The sequence below is a fragment of the Lepeophtheirus salmonis genome, chromosome 14 (assembly GCF_016086655.4).
Source record: "Lepeophtheirus salmonis chromosome 14, UVic_Lsal_1.4, whole genome shotgun sequence".
Taxonomy (NCBI): domain Eukaryota; kingdom Metazoa; phylum Arthropoda; class Copepoda; order Siphonostomatoida; family Caligidae; genus Lepeophtheirus; species Lepeophtheirus salmonis.
Window position 1 is genome coordinate 28,898,430 of NC_052144.2, and position 19,606 is coordinate 28,918,035.

The following is a 19,606-nucleotide window of genomic DNA, read 5'->3' on the forward strand; positions in this document are numbered from 1 at the left end:
AACTACCATATACATTTTGTTGTCAGCTGCCAATTCACTCATCTCACATGATACGTCATGGCTATTTCATAATTTATTCTTTTTCATTAATACACAAAGTTATATACTTATGCTCTGTTTCCAAAAGGACAGGAATACAATTTCTTGTTGATCCTTTATATAATATATGTATTGGCCATTTTATCGTTTCTATGAATAAATTTTTCCTATCATAACAACTCTTTTAATAAAATATCACTAAGTAATATTATAAAAGAGTACCGAATAAAATATTACGTAGATTTTAATAATATGTAATTCATTTTAAAAATCGTGAAGAAATAATATGGAAGTGGGAGTATAAAAGAGATAAGTGGCAGTTGGTATGATTGACTTATTTGGCTACATGCCAAAGATTTTGGGCCCATTTTCTGTTTCTTTTTTGATGAAAGGTTGTGTCAAACAATAAAGGTAACGATGTATACTATTCATCCTCATTCAAATTAATCCTACCCATAATCCACTTTAACATGGCTGTCCGCGGGGTTATATATTTATATTTTTTTAGGGGCTCATGGTTACTGGAATTTTTGGAAAAAAAAATCTCTAAAATTGAATTTCAAGTATTATTTTAAACAACTTTAAAAATCTACAGCTATATACAAAAAGTTTAAAAAAACTCATAGCTATTCACAGAAAAGGAATTTTTTAGGAAAAAAAATTTGAAAAACTTAGTTAAATTTCAAGTATTACATTAAAAAAAAAATAATAATAATATATTAAATTTTGTAGTAAAAAAATTTCATATAGTAAATTTTGTAGTAAAAAAATTTCATATAGTAAATTTTGTAGTAAAAAAATTTCATATAGTAAATTTTGTAGTAAAAAGCAAAAAATCTTATTTAGTGTGGGAGCTACAACCCCTCGCCCACTCCTTGGAGACGCCTCTGTATAGAACAGAGAAAAATATTCAACTTGTTCCTATCCTTCTCTCGTTAAATCCATATAAATGTCATTTTGGATAATACATTTCCCGTCACTTTTTATTCAAAATATTTCATTCCAAATTTGCGGAATATGTATTGACTTAACATCTCTAATCCTATTATTAAGACCGTCATCTTTTTTTCTACCCCATAGCGCATCGAGGACCCCGTAACTGTCGAGTAGGAAAATGGGGTGATTGGGGAACTTGCTCCAAAACCTGCGGCATTGGAGAATCAGTTCGATCCCGTAGCATTGTCCACAAACCCAAGAGAGGTGGAAAGCCTTGCCCTGGTCTTAAGTCAGTCAAATGGTGTGGAAGTGCAAGGAATTGCGCTGGAAAGTATTTTGATTGGTAGAAAGAGAGAAAGAGAGTAAAGAGTTAAGTCTCCAATCAGAAAACGAAAGGATTTGAGGGAATTCTTCAAATATGTCATTAATCATAATATACAAATTTAATTTATAGTATATACGTACAATATTTTAGTGATTAGGAGTTGGGCATCCACTATAATTGATTAATTATATCATTATTTTATTAATATTATTTTTCTTATCCATAATTCGGCTTTAAGTTGTTGATAGTTCAAATACATACTGCTAGTTTTTCATTCAGTCAAAGCCACTTTACACAAAATAAAAATTAGATAAATTAACCTTTTCCGCATACTTTTTTACACAATTTGATTTAATTTTTTTCTGTCCTACTTTATTGTCCTTCCCTATGGGAATCGGTTTAATAGAATTATATACATTTATGATAAAGTATAGATACATATGCCTGCAAGCAAGCAGGTACATATTAAATATATATTTATAACAATTCCCAATAATTATTAACAAAAAAAATTTACTTTACTCATAGTTATCACTTTTTTTATTACTAAACGAACAAACTATAAATACCTTAGTTGATTATAATAATATTTGTTCCTTTGACATACTACACACTCTGACTATTGGTTATTATCTTCAAACTAAATGGAATTAAGTACATAACTATTATTATTATTTTAAAAAACCAATCAACATTAACTCATTTCTTTTATATGTATACCCCTGTATGTAATTTCAACACCAAACAAAAGAAATCTCTAAAAATATATACTGATTGTCTTGGAATATTGTATTTCTTTAAAAATGTGCAAAAATATAATATTTATTTTCTACAAAAAAACACTTTCTTCATCATTTTATCATTAATCTTCTTCTTTATTAATCGAACAAGGTTGCACTCATGGATCCATAGACTAACATCACCTCTTGCATCCTTCGATCTAAAAGGATGTTTCATTAAGATAATTAGGGGATTTCATAATGTGTCTATGACATATAATTTATGTATTCAGTGAGTTTATACAATTTGACTAAATTTAGTCAAACATTTGTTCTTTTACAAAAAAAAATCTTGCTAATTGTTATGAAAAGTCTTTAAAAGGTAACATTGATTCAAATTAAGAGATATCTAGCGAGTAAAAAAATCTTTTATGAGCGTATGAAAATACGTCACATAAAGCACTGTATAAAGTGTTTTCTGATTCATACAGCACTACAGTATAATGAAAAAAAGGGAGTTTAATATTCTGGGAGGACTGTATAAAATGAATTAAATCACGCAACCGTTTAGTTCAACTCTTATTTTAAAAGGAAAAAAAAAGGAAAGTACTTTATATAAAATTTTAAAATATTTTTAAAGATGTTTAGCAACGAGCTAATGTACTTAAAATTAGGAAAATATGTATACTAATAACTCCGGGCAATGCAAGGTACTACTGCTTTCTCAAATCATCCTATGCAAAATATTCTTCAAATCAAGTTTAAAAGATGGGGAAAAAATAATTTTTCTTTTCGGAAATTATTTTATACTACTATTTAGGTATGTTACAAAAAAGGGCTTGCTCTAATCTATTTTCTCCTCCACATATTAAGTTGCTCGAACAGCTGATTGATAAAAAGTTTCGAGACGCATAAACGCTAAAAATATGTACAAATGTTAAATCATAAATTTGCTGAATCTTTCTAAAGACATTACAAAATTTATTTAAATAATGTTCTAGAGGGCTTAAATTATATTGGCATTGCAAACATTCAAGAAAAAGTTGCAATATACCGCTCCATTTAATAAATTAAAATGAGTTTCGAATTGGCTTTGACATTTTCGGTCAAAAATGACCCTCCTAATTTATAAAGATTTTTCTTTAAACCTATGGAAGCTGGAACATTTTCTATCCATTAGATAAAAAACTATAAAAATTGATGGACAGAATCAGTTTTTATGAGATGAAGAAATTTGTAGGCGCTAATAAATTATGAGAGTAGTGTCATATTTGTGTTATGCTCATTCCTTTTCGGTTACTGAACCTAATATAATTAACAAATAGAAAAGTGTATTTACCGTGATTGAAACTACGACAGTCTTAAATGTAGAGAGACATAATTTGGGTGACATAATAATTCACAAACTTAAGAAATCATTTCTTAGTACGTGCGATTCAAGGAGAAGATGGATTTTGAATTTATGGAAAGAAACACTCCATACAAACGTCAGAGCCCATTTTCACTTTTTCCAGACTTTGTAACATACCTAACCCATTCACTAGGGCATAATTAAAGCTGTATAAAGGCAGGGTTTTCTAGTTAGTAATCTGAAGAGTATTTTATATTCTCCAAAGATGTTATCATTATTATTTAATTTTTGAAGACAGAACATCTGAGTATGAAGTAATAGCTAGTGTGTGTGTTCATAAAAGAAGGAGTTCTAAGAGAATTCTTTATTGGACTTGGAGTATAATTAAGGATCGATATATAGCCTATATATCCTTGCTATGTATAGAGTGAGATTTGTGTCCATTTCCTTCATCTCACAGTTCCTTGCAGCTGATCTAATAAAGTATAATGACAGCTAAGGTACTCTCCTCACAAACATTTTTTTAAATTGTCAGGGTGACCACGTTAATTTTCGAATTCTTTTAATTTTAGATACCGACAGAACATGTTTTATGCATCACTGGGCATAATGCAATTTATTATTATTTATTTTTTTGTAAAAAATGTGCGCTTACGGCTTATATCTTCTCCATAGCAAATAGTAATAAGGTTCCATTTGGCTAAATAGTTCTCCCTTCTTTTGGCAAACTTCCTCCTCGCTTTCAATTCCCAACGCCCTCCATACGGCAAATCTACTGGACCCACAATCAGCAAAAGTAAGAAACTTTTTTGCTCCTACGTGGGTAACGTCCACTGCAAGTCTTCTCCAATTCATATCTACTGATAGCAATCCTCCTTCTCTCTTCTTAGGCCCCGGGTCTATTGAATTACATTTGCTACATCTTTTCACTACTTCTTTACTATTTCCATCGGTACATTTCTACAGGTTTCCATACAAAGTGTAATGTGGTGTTAATGCCTCTATGATGAAGTGTCTATAATCTATATCCATCTATGACATAATTTGTCCGTCATACTTTGGCTGCTCTTAATTTCTACGAGCCTTTGGAACTCTTTTCAGAGAGTCTGCTATGTTCTTTCCACTCCTCACATGCTCGACATTCCATCTTGTTCCATATTCATTCAAAACATTGCTTAACAGTCCAACCCTTCTATCTTTATGGTTGAGAGCGATGAGAAGATAGTTGATGAGTCATTTTTGATCAATACTTCCTTAGCTCTCCTTTTTATATCCGTACTCACACCCTTAACAACCGTGTTCAGTTCAGCTAAATTTAAATCGTCCTTTTTTGTACTCATGCACCATTTTCGACTATCTCTCCATCCTTAAACAGCACTGTGTCGTGTGTTATTGAGCTGGCATCAAACCATACTTCAAGCATCTCGCCACTCTCAACATTCCATATCCCACCGACGGGGTCTACAATTCTTATTTTCTCCATTAAATCACGCAACATCCCCAGGGGGGTCTCACACACTTCTTCGTTCAATGGGCCCTCAAAACACGTTCTCTTAACTACACTTACTACTATCCTCATCCAGTCGGCAACAGGGAAATGACCTACCAGATTGCCACAGCAAAAGAATACCTGGCTTCTGGTCATTCTTCCACTCACATCTATGTACATCCCCCCCCTGGTCTTTTCCACTTCAATTTACCATCCTTGCTACTATATAGCTCAAGCCCCAACACCTTCACTTCAGATATATGCTCGTAGTGCATGGTCTCCAGTATGTACTTCTTCAATAACACTATTGTCGTAAAATTTTGATGATTTCATCGAAGTAATGATCTGTAGAGTGTGACACAACCTTATCTGTTGAAATGACGTATGATAACACCGATTTAATTATCTGAATTTGCATATTTCGCCTCTTAAATCCAATAAAGCACTATTCGATAAAAATTGAATCCATAAACATTTTTTTTGGATGCAGATGTCTGCGTCTACTATGCTGCATGATGCATTAATACGAACTCGGGGTACACTGTATAAATTTATCCACACGTCATACCTCCTATTTCTATCTCGAAATTGGAGACAGGGACAGAGGATAGTTGAAATTCAATTCTCGCAACCTTTCAATAATAAGGAAATAACTTAGACACGTCAAGCGTAGGGACGCAAAGTGAAGGAAGAATATTATTCCAACAATTATGATCGATAAAATCATAACAAAATCAAATGATAACACTATCCAACAAAATCACACTTTTATGCACAATAACAGCATATGATCAACTGAGCACAATTTGATCCCCTGATTCAAAATATGGCCTTATTTTTTCTCTCATAGCCATGTGGCATTCAGAAAAAAACCATACATTTTTGATATTTTTGGCTATTTTTAAGGTTCAAAGCTGTTTTAAGCCCTCAGTGTTGAAGATAGGGATAAATTATATTAATATATTTTAAAGTTTAATGTTAAGAAATTATAAAACCATTTTTAAAATGTCGACATCATACTTATACCTCAAGTTATCTTTGCTTAATTGATCTCATAAAAAAAGTGCATAAGTATTTGTATGACCCAACTACAAGAGATAGAAACAAAGAGATAGAAAAAGAAAAAGGAATTGCTCGGAGGACTACCTTGAATGTCCTTTTTTGGAATTCCTCACTCACTAGGGGGATGCTACGAGTCATCTTGTGTCCATGAAGCTTGAAATAATTTATTTATACAGTTTGAGATATGAGGCATAATGTTATAAAAAATTCTTTAATGTATACTTTCTTTCTCGTTGTCATTGTTTCTATCTCTTGTAGTTGGGGCATACGAACACTTATGCACTTTTATTGTGAGATCAATTCAAAAATGAGTTTTTTTCTTGAAATATTGTTGAGGCCTTGTCTCGAATTGACAACGATATAGAGCGTTTTTGGAGAGGTTCTTTTTTTTTAAATTAAAGTTCATACTTTTAGCTATCCAATGCAATACTTTTAAACTTGTTGAATCTATTTGTCTTGAAGCTATGAGCCTCTGATCAAAAAGCACATATTTCCCCCTTTAAACAAAAATAACTTGAGTTATAAGTATGAAGCAAATCATTTTAAAAATGGTTTTAGAATTTTTTAACATTCAACTTTAAAATATATTAATATAATGTATCCCTATCTTCAACACTGAGGGCTTAAAACAGCTTTAAACCTTAAAAATAACAAACAAAAATGTATGGCCTTTTTCTGAAGGCCACTAAGCTATGAGAGAGAAAATATGGCCATTTTTGGAATCAGGGATCAAATTGTACTAAATTGAGCATATACTGTTTTTGTACCATTTTTGTTGTTGGACAGTGTAATTAATGTATTATAATATTTAAGACTTATTATTAGATAACAAATAAGTAAGCTCGAATAAGGTCCATAATTATATGTAGACTGTAAAGTATGGATAAAAATACTTCAATTAGGCTTTGAATTCACTCTTATCAGAGTTCATCGATGTCCAAGAAAAAAAACGCCAGTACGAATTTGCACACTACGATTCCCCCGTTATCTATTCCTAAAATTAATTCTACTGTCATGATTAATTGTAGATTACCTTACAAAATTAGATATGATCTCCGGCCTCATCCCTCAGTCAACCGCAACGGGTGGACTCCGAGAGAACTCACCCCCTCCCTCCTCCTAATACTCTATAAGAGCCAAATTCACAACATCTTCCACACAATGACACCTTCCATCTGTTTCCTTACTACTGAAAGGTTACGAGAATTGAATTTCAAATATCCCCTGTCGTTGTCTCCAATTTCTTGGTAGACAGATAAAGTAGGACGTGTGGGCAAACTTATACAATGTACCCCGAACTCGTTTAATTCTCTGATGTTCCGTATGGGACTCACTTTTCCATTTCTTACTTGTTTTATGTTTTTATGATTCCACTACCTTGTAACTTGCTTGGTCCGAACCATCTATTTTCAATTAATCTTTCCATCTCTTTCTCGAACTTCTTGGTTAATTCTGTCTTAATTGAGTACTGCTCCACCGTATTATATAGCCTTGGCTTCTTCTCCAAATCATTCCACCACCCATTGTTTACCATTTAAAGCTATTGTATCTACACACCTCCTCCAACATTGGATTTACTTTTTGATCCGCACACGCCGCCAGAGACACAACTCCTTTGTCTATGATCACACTATAATTTGTTAGAACGTCGTTACCTAACACAACATTAACACCATCTAAAAGATTTCCTTACATTAATACTTCACATCAAAGGTTGTTCCATCAATTTCCGTCTTCACAATCGACTCTTACACATTATCTATTATGGTCTCATCAACTGCCAGTATCTTTTTCTTCGAAGGGCGAGTTTCATCTTTTAAAATATTTGTCTTTACAATTTTTGAGAGCAACCGGTATCTACTAGTCCCCAAAACCTCTAACCTTCTATTTTGACTATTATCTTTGGCATTATAGCGCCGTTCGGTTATTCTGGGACGTTGCTGGCGCTGACAACGGCCACGAGCCGTTTCCGTGGCTAGCAATCTATTGCCAAGTGCCAAAAATCCACAAGTGTAGTTTTTGATCCTCTCTGTGCAATACCTCCTCAGATGAGGTCCTCCACAATCAGTGCCGTATGTCAGGAAGATTTTTCGGTCCGCTTTACAAGGGTGAACGGTTGATTTTCAGTGGTGAACGTGGGATATTTAAACAGGGCAAATGCTACAGCATAGATTAAATCTTGCAAGAATATCGTCCAATGGACTGTCTGACCATTATTTTCTTCAGGCAAACATTGGGAAAAATAAAATGAAAAGGAAAAACTCTAGACGGAAAGTCAATGCCGACCTATTCATAAAGGAAGGAGTATAATGGAGTATAAAATGCACGGTGCAAGAATGAGAGAAAATTTTTGAACTATACAATTAAGTCAAACAATTTAAACCTCCTTAAATATTTTTAAAATAATAACGGATGAAGATAATGAACGAGATTATAATATACCATGAAACGGTTACATCGACAGAAAATAAATTATGTTCACAAGTCTTGATGTTCTTAACTCGCATGTATACGTGGTGATGTGTTTGAAAAAATGAAGAAAAAATGCATGTGTTCTTTATCATGATTAGAAGAAGAAGTTTTTCCTCTCTTTCCTTGACGCAAAGGTGTCAATCAAACTGTCCATGTCTTCATGGAGCACCTTGTCCACCATCACCCTGTCTATGTTCAAGAGGTTGAGGAGGAGAGCCTCTCCTGGTCCATGGTGGTCCTCATGTGGTTTTTGAGCCTTCTGAGATAGGAGAATGACCGCTCCGCCTCACAGCTGCTGATGGGCATTGAGGCCAGGATAACGATCACCTTGTATAGCTCCGGCATCAGGCGGAACACTCCCGAGCTTATTAACTCCGCAGCAATTTGTGACGAAACCATGTCTTCTGTGTCAATATCTGCCTAGAGAAACATAAATTTTAAACATATAATGCAAAATGAAACATTATAATATTAACCTTGAATTGCTGGAAGATTGCATGGTCTGACTGGAGCTGCTCGAGTTCAAGTCTGTAGTGCTTGGCGACACGCTCAATGACACAGGTCTCCACTTCACTGTCATTGACGATTGTGATGTTTGTATCGTCGGTGGCAAATCTGCTCTCAAGCTCTAATACAATCTTATTGATTGCAACATCGAAATGTGTTTCACGGAAGTAGGATTCAGTTGTTCCTTTCCACTTTATTCTCCTTGGAATCTTCGCCTCCTTGAATTCCAAATCAATTGAGTCCTCCTGGTCAAATACTAATTTCATCTCAGACGACTTCAACTCAGCAAGTTTCCAGATTGATTCAAAGATTTTCTCATTCTTAAGATCTTCAAGAGTCCTAATCACTAGGTTGACGTGTTTCCGGGCCTTTGTTAGGTCAACCTTTCTGCCTTGAAGTTCATCTGACAAGCTAGATGTGTGTCTGAGGAGTGTCTTCAACAGTTCAATGCCGAAAACAAATTCGTGACTAAAGATGCTGTTGAGCAGAGAAGTTGCTGTTGAACTCGACAATGTATCTTTATCTTTTCTCATTATTATGAGGGTCTTCATGATTCTGACCATCCCTAGAGATACAGCGTGTACAGCATCGTAGCGGAGACTCCAGCGGGTAGCAGACTGGTTCTTCAGGGTCATCACCTTGGCATGCTCCTCATCTTTACTTGTTATCTTCACCGACTTGTAGATTGCTGACCTCTTTGGTGACCCTTCAATGAAGTTGTATAAAATTTGTACTGTCCCCATTGTATTTCTCAACAGGGTTATATCTGAGAGAAGATCCTTGACTACAAGATTGAGGACATGGGCGTAGCAGTGGATGTAGACACACAGTGGGGCTGCTTCCTTCCACCTGGCGGCAAGACCCTTCTTGATGCCGGATATGTTGGAGGCACCGTCTGCGGCCAGGGAGACAGTGCGGGCGGGGTTAAGGCCGAGATCCTTGACAGCCTCGTGAAGCTTCTCAAACAAATATTTGCCGTCAGTCTGGGTAACTTTTACAAACTTGAGGAAGCTCTCTTTCTTGATGCCTTCACTCGTCAGATATCCCAGTGACAGACTGAACTGCTCCGTGTTTGACATATCTGATGTCTCATCAACAATCACAGAGAACCAGTAGTCATCATCGCCGGCACAAGTCTTGACATCTTCAATTATATTTTCCGTCACTTTGGATGCTCTCTATAGCTCTCATCAGCTCATACCTGCCCCAGCTGAACCAAATTTTTTGACTTCGGCCTCCAGTTTATCTTTGAGAATATGATTGTCGTGTGAACGCAGGGACAAAAGCTCCAAGAAGTTTCCTCGATTGTTTTCATTAGATTCCGTCAACTTTTCTCTTGTTTCGGAATCGCCCCTAAAAGCCAATCCTTGCTTTGCGAGGAACCCAACAGTTTGGAAAAGATACCTCAAATAAGCTCGCCACTTCACGACTTCCTCAGCATGTTGAGACTGAACATGGCCGAGAACCGAAGTATTCTTTCTCTTTGATGTGAGGAAATTGATCCACTTTTCCATCGACAGTTTGTGTTTTTGTTGTTAGAATGAACTTTCAACGAGGAACTGTTTTTCCATGTTTTGAACTCAAATTTCCCAAGGTTGGAAATGGAAAATTTGGAACAGGCGAAACACTTGTCTGACTTTTCAACCTCGTCATATTCTAGCCACGGGAACTTACGGAACCAATCATATTGAAAGTCTCTGGAGTATTTGTCATCTATCTGAGGACTGTATGTTTGTAACTTGGGCTGTAGAGGATGATCTCTCTCGACTTTAGGCACAGTTTCCCGCTCAGTCTCCACTCTGGTTCTGGTCTGGATGTCCTTCTGCTTTGGCTCCCGCCCGGTAAGTATCAATCACCCAGCTGGCTCGTGAAGACGACAGGGTACTCTGGGCCTCCGTCCACAAACTCCATCTCCTCAGTCTTGCTCTTCTCACCTCCCTGGACATTGTCGCTAGTCTCAGAGTCCTCTGCAGAGGGAATATTGTTGTTGTTGACTACAGAGAGCTGCTCGGGAGAGAAGATTGGTCCGATATCGAGATTAGGAAGTCTTATTCCATGAGAAATCCGTCCGCTGGGGTAATTTGATGAGTCGCCATTATTTTCTGTGTCTGCAGTAACTTTCTCTTCAGCAGAAACGGACTTTTCAGATCTTGGTTCAGGCAGTAAGGCCTCAACTGGAGCAGGGTCATCGGGACAGGAGGAGGCAGTGACTGAGGATGAGGATGTAGCAGAGGAAGTTTTCTTAACAGCAAAGTTCAATGTTTTCTGCTTCTTATGATCAATTTTCACTTGATACTTGCAGCTGGGGTCATTCTTATGGAGTTTAACTTTGTGATCATTAAAGTTGTCCTTCTGTATTTCCTTCTGACAGATAGAACAAATCACCAACTCTCTGTTAAAATGCGTTTTCCGCTTCCCGTGATACATTTCTGATAATTAATAAATTACTGCAACAATCCACTCTAAAAAGTACATAACTATTATTTATGTCCCTTTTAAGCAGTAATAATTTAATTTATCTTGTATTCAATGAAACAAATTCTCACGCTCTTAAATATTTCAAGAGTACTCCATACAAAAATGTTGTGTGCGTCTTTTTTTTTTTTTTTTTTGGCTGTAAAGTACTTCACATTTGCAACCAGTAACGTTAAACGTAATATCTAACTCAAATATCCACTCAATGTGAAGTACTTTAAATCCATACGAAAAATGTTGTGTGCGTCTTTGTTTTTTATTTTTGGCTGTAAAGTACTCTTGAAATAATTGCAGTAATTTATTAATTATCAGAAATGTATCACGGGAAGCGGAAAACGCGTTTTATATTCAAAGGTTCAATCATTTATATTTATAAAATGACAGGCAATATTTGAAAGAGATATTACGGTAAATTACAGGATTTGAATTCAAATTTCTGCGATGAATTGAGATACCCGAGAGTGTTAACTGTAGTTTAAAACCTCCGTTTTATCTATCTGACTTAATTTGGCCCCAATATTGTCTTAGAGATATAATTTATTAATTTACTAATTCTATAAATGTGCCGGTGAATTTTGGCTACTTTAAGTACAATTTGTGGTGCCTCCAAAGGATTAATCAGAATCATTTTTTCATTTAAATGAACTATAATTTGTTGGAAAATGTATTCCATGTTCAATTTTGAGAAAAATTGTCTAGCTTCCTTTTGGGTGGACGTGCTACAAATATGTAATTTTATTATAATGACTCAGTACTATTATGAGTTGGTCATAAGTTACATATATATAATAGATTTTAATAATTAATTATGACTTAATTCATCTATATTTACATACCTATATGATTGGTGGACGGTTGAGTAAGGTTTTTTTTTTTTTTGGTCCGCTCAAGCGGACAAAGCGCAATACTGACGTACGGCCCTGTCCACAATTATAACACGATACTTTTTTTACTCTAGCCACGAATCCCACCTCAGTAACTTCTTCGGTTCGTACATCCTTCTTTGCATCGCTTGTTAGTACTCTAGCCATGTAGGTCAGCCTATTCTCTCTCCCTTCCAAGACCCTTTGCTTCGATCGGATACGGGTGCTTACGTCCCCAGGAAAATAAATATCAGTTGTACGAAGCAGAACGACTCCGACAGTCCTGCCAGTTTGATGAGTTTTTTTTTAAATCTGCTAAATATACTTCTATTGACTAACCAGGACTCCAACGTTTATTCATCAACTCATCAAAAGCTACGAATGGGCTGAGTGAGAAAGCATTTATTTAGACTTTGTAAATGCAATCCTCCTTTTTCTTATCCTGTTTGTCAAGTTTTTCATAGAAATTGAAGGCCCTTTCATTAAGGAAAATTGGGATTACCCAGGCCATATCGCTAATGTTAAGTAGTTTATTTCTATGTTTATATCTATGTGCCCATTGTATTTTGACATTCCTTAACTTCACCATAGCCGTGATAGCTTGAAATTACTTTCCTCCTGTCATCAATTAAAAGCAAACACAGATCTTTATCACGACTGACAACGTATTATAACGGGTCGTGCAAAATGGATGTACCACTACTATAGATTAATTATTCGAGGTATGGTAATTATAATTCGTAAATTTCCGATGTTTTACACGACAGATGACTTTTTAAGCTTTCGAATGAGCTATTACAATCGCTCCTAAGATTTATTTAAACAAAAACATAAGCTAAAAGAAAACAGATTACTGCTTTGATTTACGACTGCCACAGCACATTTAAAATTGACAAAATTCTTAGCATCGAGAGGCACACCCTTGACAGGGTCAGAAAGCTCATGAAAGAGGGGGGAAAGCCTTAAAATCGAGCCTAATAGTGGAAAGCCAGCCAAACTGATCTCAGAAATGGCCAAAAAGACGTTTGATGCAAGCCCACCAAGTACATGCCTAAATTTGCCAAAAATAAGTCTTCCTCCACCTTATCCAGGGTGATAAAGGTCACCAGGGGAAAGTCCAAGACGTACGTAGAAAGACCATTAATGACTCTAAGCGACAACATATTCATTTGGAGCCACCCAAACTCCTCCTAAACGACCTGAAGCTTCGTGGCAACCGTGTGATCTTCTTCTCGGATGAAAAAACATTCACTGATGACTCTGTCTTCAACAAGTAGAACAATCGGGTTGTTTGCATTGAATATACTTCTGAAGCCATACGCCATGTGTCCAAGACGGGTGGTCGGATGCCCCATCCTGGTGGAAGACGTAGGACGACTTGCCTGACTATTTAGAGATCTTGAAGACCAAGGTACTCCCGTTGGTCCTCAAGATCACCAAGAATTATAGCAAGGCGTTCTACGTCTTTCAGCAAGATGGGGAGCCCGCCACACAGCCAATGTTGTGCAAGCCTGGATGAAGGAGAACATGAAGTTTTAGCGCAATAATTTCTGTCCTCCATAGAGCCCTGATGAGTCCATTGGATTACTCTATCTAGTGGTAAGTGGAGCCCAAGGCCTGCAGATCACGCTAGAGCAATGTCATCAACCTGAATCCTCCGTGGTGAAGGAATGGAAACTCATGAGAAGATACTACATTGCCAGAGTGTGCTCCAACATCCGTGGCCGCTTCAAAGTCGTCATTGAGAGTAATTGAGATCAAATTCATAAATATCATCTGTCATTGTGTAGTAAATGCATGAATTTAAGTAATCTATCACGTTTGACTTAATTAAGACTCAGGAGTAGCAAAAGTTTGCTCACGTTGATTAGTGGTCCATCCCTTTCGCACGACACGGTATATATACTCACTAAACATAACACAAATACAACTTCCTCTTCCTCTCCCCGTGCTCCCTGAGAGTAGTATGCTTCTAGCCACAATAGGATTTCGAACTCAGAATTTTTTCAAAATTCAAGCATGGGTAAATCCTGAGCACCCATCAAATTCATGTCTCCATTAGTTTTCTCTCCGCGATATTAGTTATACATAGAGTCATATATTCCTCGATATTCTTTCATTCAGCATGTCGGTTGCTTTCGGGAATCATGTGAACTTGATTTTTCACGTTGAATTTTAAAATGATTAAAGAATTGTCTGAATTCTACAGATTTGATTGAGGTCCCCCATCGGTTCTCAAACAGTTTATTTCAATTATTGAAGTTGGATTAATGAATTATGCTTGATTAACTCCAATTGTTATATTTTGGCAACCTCGGCTCTTTTATTTTCTGAGATTTGATTTTTTACAAACTTTAATCTTTTCTTATTTCTATATTTTGATCTAAAATGTCCCATTTTATTGCATGAAAGACTTTCTTTATTTTTTGCTGGACATTCATTTTGGCTATGTCTCTGACCTCCACATCTTTGACATTTTTGCAATGACGTTGAAATATATTTTTTAATATAATTCATCTTTGCCGTGTTGATATGGATTTGAGGATTCAAGAGCTCTTGTTTGATGCTAGCACTTTTCCATAATAAACACTTCTCACGGATTAGAGTAGACTTCTTCAATTTTACTTTTTTATTTTACCATTTTACAAAATGGTCTTCCATAGTGCAATTTATAGCTCTGGTTCCTGTGTTAGTGCTATTGCTCGGTTAAAAAATGAAGAAAAATTTTCCTTTATTGACTGAATACATTTATTGAAGACAACTCTCCAATTCAGGGCGGAGTATTTTTCTTGATAATGCCCATTCAACGCATCCAAATAAGCATCAATACTTTGAATGTCGTCCATATCTAAGAACTATTCGAGATTACCACGACAAGATGAATAACAAATTTTATCTAGATATCCTTGCTGCACACCCAATGGTAATTTGGACATTTAATTCGAACAATAAAATATCCAGAAGGCCTTTTCTTGAATTATATAAGACTGTTGTTGACCTTTAGAGGCTCGGGTTTTAATGAAACATCTATTCTAGCTTTTATACTCGACTCTGTTGTAATTTGATGAAAATCATTCGTCCTATTTAACTACATGGTTTAACTCCAAGAACGTTCCACGATGAATTCGATATGATTTTTGTAATTCAACACACTTTTTGTAAATTTGAGATTCTAAAAGATATTGTATGGGCATATCCTCCCATTATGCACACTCCTCTATGAAGTCCTTGAAATTATTTAATTTAGAGTCAGCCTTATAAAGTCCATGCTCATAAACAGCTAATCTAGTAAAAATATCATGATCTTTAGTTGGGATACTTGTAACCTCACTACTAATTTCATTAAGACTCGCTATGGACATTGCAATATGATGACATCCTTGTCCAATCTTCTGAAGAAGAGTCTTGATAGATTTGGACCTTTGATCGTCCATCCTTAACTTCTTCTCTTCTTCTTCAACCATTATTATTATTATTTAATTTATAATAACACAAAGTTTCTTACTTTTCAATTGCGCCATCTAATATATTATATATTATTGAATATGATTGTTATCATTTACATCACACAATTAATATTGAGATGTGTCGCTTTATTTACAATTATCAAACCTACAACACTAACCATACATTTATTATAGGAGTCCTGGATATGACACAAAATTGCTACTACGGTAAAAAAAGAAAGAAGTTATATAGTGGTAAATAATTAGTGAGGAAAATTGTAGTTATTTTTAATCGAGCTCATGTTTTTTTTTAGCTGACAAACGGAAGAGTTAATTTTCTTTTTCTAAGCTGTTGCTATTATTAATTAATTCCCGATGAGCGAGCTACTTTTTACTACATTAAATTACATATATTTAGACCCTGATTGAACATTTGTATGTGCACATATAAGAGAGTAACTTGTGTAACTGAGTTATAATTGAAAGTCCTTCTTAGAGTAGAACTAAGGATCGACATCCAAGTAATTATTTCATATGACCTTGTTTATTTCATTTCTCTCTCTTCTCGTGTCACAGTTTATTGAAGCTGAACTAATTAAACGCCCTCAAAGCTAAACATTTTTTTTTCTTTTTTAAAGCCCAAAATGCTCCCAATGATCCCCACTGTATATAATGTATGTTTCAAAATGTTTTTCTAAGTACTCGGGACAGAATCTTTACAACAAAGTTGTTAAACGTACCTGTTAGCTAGAGTATTAGTATTAATTCAGTTAAAAGGTTGAATACAGGAAGTTTGTGTAGTTAGTTGACGATTAAGATTTATCACTTCTAGCGGACAAAAAAAAGTTTCACTACTCCCAAGCCTTGTACAAATATTGAGACATAATTCTCATTTCGCTACTTGGTTTATAACACCTCACTAACAAAAATATATAGAGTGTATTTTGTTTATCAGCCTTCGATGTTTTTGCATATATTCGCCCAATCAGTTTTCTATAAGTTGATTCGTATAATTAGAATTAGCTCTAATTAAGCGTTGAATATTTTATCAATAAATATTGAATAATGATTTGGAAGAAATGGTCAAGAATTGGCAAACTAACAACGGATTGAGGACCTATTTTCTATTTATTTTCGTATTAAAGGATGTGTGATACAATAAAGATAACAACGTACTAGCTTTGCTTGTGACATTGCATCTCGATTCGATAATTACGTCATCTTGATGCTGCGTATCCGTAATATGTAAATATCTTCTTTTTTTGGGGGTTTTGGGTCTTTAATATTTTCAAATAGGTATACCATATTTATATATATATATATAGAGAGAGAGAGATAATTATTAAAGCTGTTTCATATTCCAACAAATTTTAATTATTATTCTAATCGTATATTCCGACTTAAATATTATGTAAATATAATAAATATTATATTCTACAAAAGATGTTCAAATTTAGGGGCTCATTTAAACTGTGCTAATAAAAATATGATAAATTACATACACTCAAATATAGAATACCTGAATGCATACAATTGCTAGGTATGCAAAAATAATTTGCTATGACGTCATGTAACCTCTTAATTTATTCTATGGGAACGAAGCATATAAAATAAGTATTTAGTTAGTTAATAATGTCCAGGATCAATAGATTCTTTTGAGGATATTGTGACATTTTTTTTTTTTTTTTTGATCTTACGTAGGAATTTGCAAGACACTTGAGTTTATTATTGAATACATATATACAAGATAATATCATTTTTGATTCTAGGGATTATAAAGTTATCGTAATTTATGGACCTTAATATAATTTATGGTATAGAGCACCCTTAGGCCCTTTGGTATTATTAAAAACTCCACCTCCATAATAGAAATATTATCTTAATCAAATGTGCTAAACCTTTATGAATAAAAGTACAATATTATATCAAACAATGCCCTCGAAAAGAAGTAAAATAGGGTGTATGGAGATTCAAATAACCACATGCCATAGAGATTGGGGACACAAAAATTGCAGAAGCATGAATAAATGGCGAAAAATGTGATTATTATTAAATCGAGAAAGAACAACTTAAAACTGATTTGGGGATTTTTTAAACAGTATACTAATCTATATTTTTGATTCAATATGACCTCCTTCACAAGTAATAACACCCTGGATACACCGGTGAACAGATTGGCAGCTCTAGACGATGAACTGTGTCCATGGTGTACCATACCTTCATTATGGTAGTTCAGAGCAAATCCATATTTCTATGAGATGTGCGCCAGACATTCTTCTCCAAGACCTCCTAAACTATAAAGTCCAAGGATTTGATATCTGGACAGGAGGAGGGACACATGGAGCAAGGCCAAAAGGTCGCTATATTATTCCTCCAGAAGTTTTAGTTCTTCTTGGCTGTATGGAAGCGCCTCTCCTTTATGGATTTCTTGATGTTGTGGGCAGTCACGATGGAGATGCCAATGGTTTCTGCAGCCTTCTCAGTACTGATATCGGCGCAAAGGAGATCGCACATACGTTGCCTTGACTGTTTTTCGGTCAGGATAAACAAGTCCCTTAAATCAAATTATATCTTAAATTAAAAGAATAAAAAATAGTGTTCAATAGATAAAATAAATCTTAATATCCTTATGTCTTAATAGTGAAAAAGTAAGAATCGTTTTTATATCTCGTTCAAATATAGTCACTAAAGTTGTAACTACTCTTGTTGAAATACCTATCAGTAAACTAAATCTTAACGCGATCATGAATTTATCATAAAAACGAATAAACAAATAAACCCCATCAGTTACTAAAGTTGATGAAAGTACTAAGGAAGAAAATGGAAGCCATGACCATGAAAATAACGGACCCCTTTTGGTACAAGCAACACAAAATAATAACATTAAACCTAAAGATAATGAAATCTTTATTCTCTGTAAAATTTAGTATCTAGAATTGACTATTAAGTTAATTATTTATAATAAAAAAACGTACATCCCTTATTCAATTTATTGAGAAAGTTAGTCTTCCAGCATTAGAAGAATTATTATTATTATATTAAAAATAATGTTCATAAAATTGTGGAGCTCATCATAATTTTATGCATGAAAATAGTAAGAGTTAATTGACTAAAGTTAGTGAAGGATAAATAAGGACAGAATGCATTATTATTTTTAAAAATTGTAATAATTAAAAATGCCTCCTAATATCGAATGGTAATGTAAAATCCCTTAATTCGATACTTTATATGAAGTTTAAATTTGGTCAGTCTCATAAAATCCATTCAATTGAATTTATCCCTTAAATCAAGATTCTACAATAATTTGAAATGAAAGATACTAAAATTTATAATTGAGTTGATATATTTTACATAATATATGCATAGCTTAAAATATGCAAGGTTTTATAGGTTTACATTGGTATTATGTAGGATATTAGTGTTGAAACTGGGATTTTTTTCGGTTTGGTTCATTGATTTTTTTGGATCAATCTATGAACCAATTTTTCCCTTATAATAGTGTTGTGTCTGTCCTTATTAATTCAGTCCATTCCCCTCTTAGGACCAGTCCTATTGGTCCTTGGATTATTTCATAAAAATGTCAATGGTATATTAAGCAAACTAAGATATATCAGGTATTTATAAAGAGCATTGCACAAAATTCTAGTAAAATTTTTCATATTTTCATTATAATACAATATAAAACGAGCATTTTGTATTTTTACATAGTTATTTACATACCAGGTGTGACGAAAAAATCTCTAGCTTAGTTTTTGCTATATAAATCAAGGTTTTTGTTAATGCGGTAAGTGTATTAGAAGGCGAGAAAATGCCATCTGAACGTAACCAACGAATTTCGGTACGTGCACTTTGGACGCTCGCAAGAAACCAACAGAGATTGCCCTGGTACCGTGGGTCTAGACATTTATAATCGATGAGCAAG

The 19,606-nt window shown here is 34.6% G+C and overlaps 2 protein-coding genes across 2 annotated transcripts in view; one reads left to right on the forward strand and one right to left on the reverse strand.

Annotated features, from left to right (window-relative positions):
* mspo (M-spondin) overlaps positions 1–2,104 on the forward strand; it is a 38,294-nt gene extending 36,190 nt beyond the window's left edge. The window contains exon 5 of the mRNA XM_040724760.2: positions 1,120–2,104. Coding sequence (XP_040580694.1) covers positions 1,120–1,322 — 203 coding nt within the window. The 3' untranslated portion in view covers positions 1,323–2,104. The remainder of the gene's footprint in view (positions 1–1,119) is intronic.
* A 6,238-nt stretch (positions 2,105–8,342) lies between these two features.
* On the reverse strand, positions 8,343–10,618 carry LOC139907223 (zinc finger MYM-type protein 1-like). The gene is made up of 2 exons (XM_071893491.1): positions 8,870–10,618; positions 8,343–8,813 (listed from the first exon to the last, which is right to left on the reverse strand). The coding sequence occupies exons 1-2, from the start codon at positions 9,977–9,979 to the stop codon at positions 8,589–8,591; spliced, it is 1,335 nt and encodes a 444-aa protein (XP_071749592.1). The 5' UTR covers positions 9,980–10,618; the 3' UTR covers positions 8,343–8,588.
* Positions 10,619–19,606: the final 8,988 nt, after the last annotated feature.

Coding starts and splice junctions, on each gene's coding strand:
- LOC139907223 (XM_071893491.1), bottom strand. CDS start 9,979: ATGTCAAACACGGAGCAGTTCAGTCTGTCACTGGGATATCTGACGAGT. Junction 8,814..8,869: donor CAATCTTCCAGCAATTCAAG/GTTAATATTATA, acceptor ATGTTTCTCTAG/GCAGATATTGACACAGAAGA.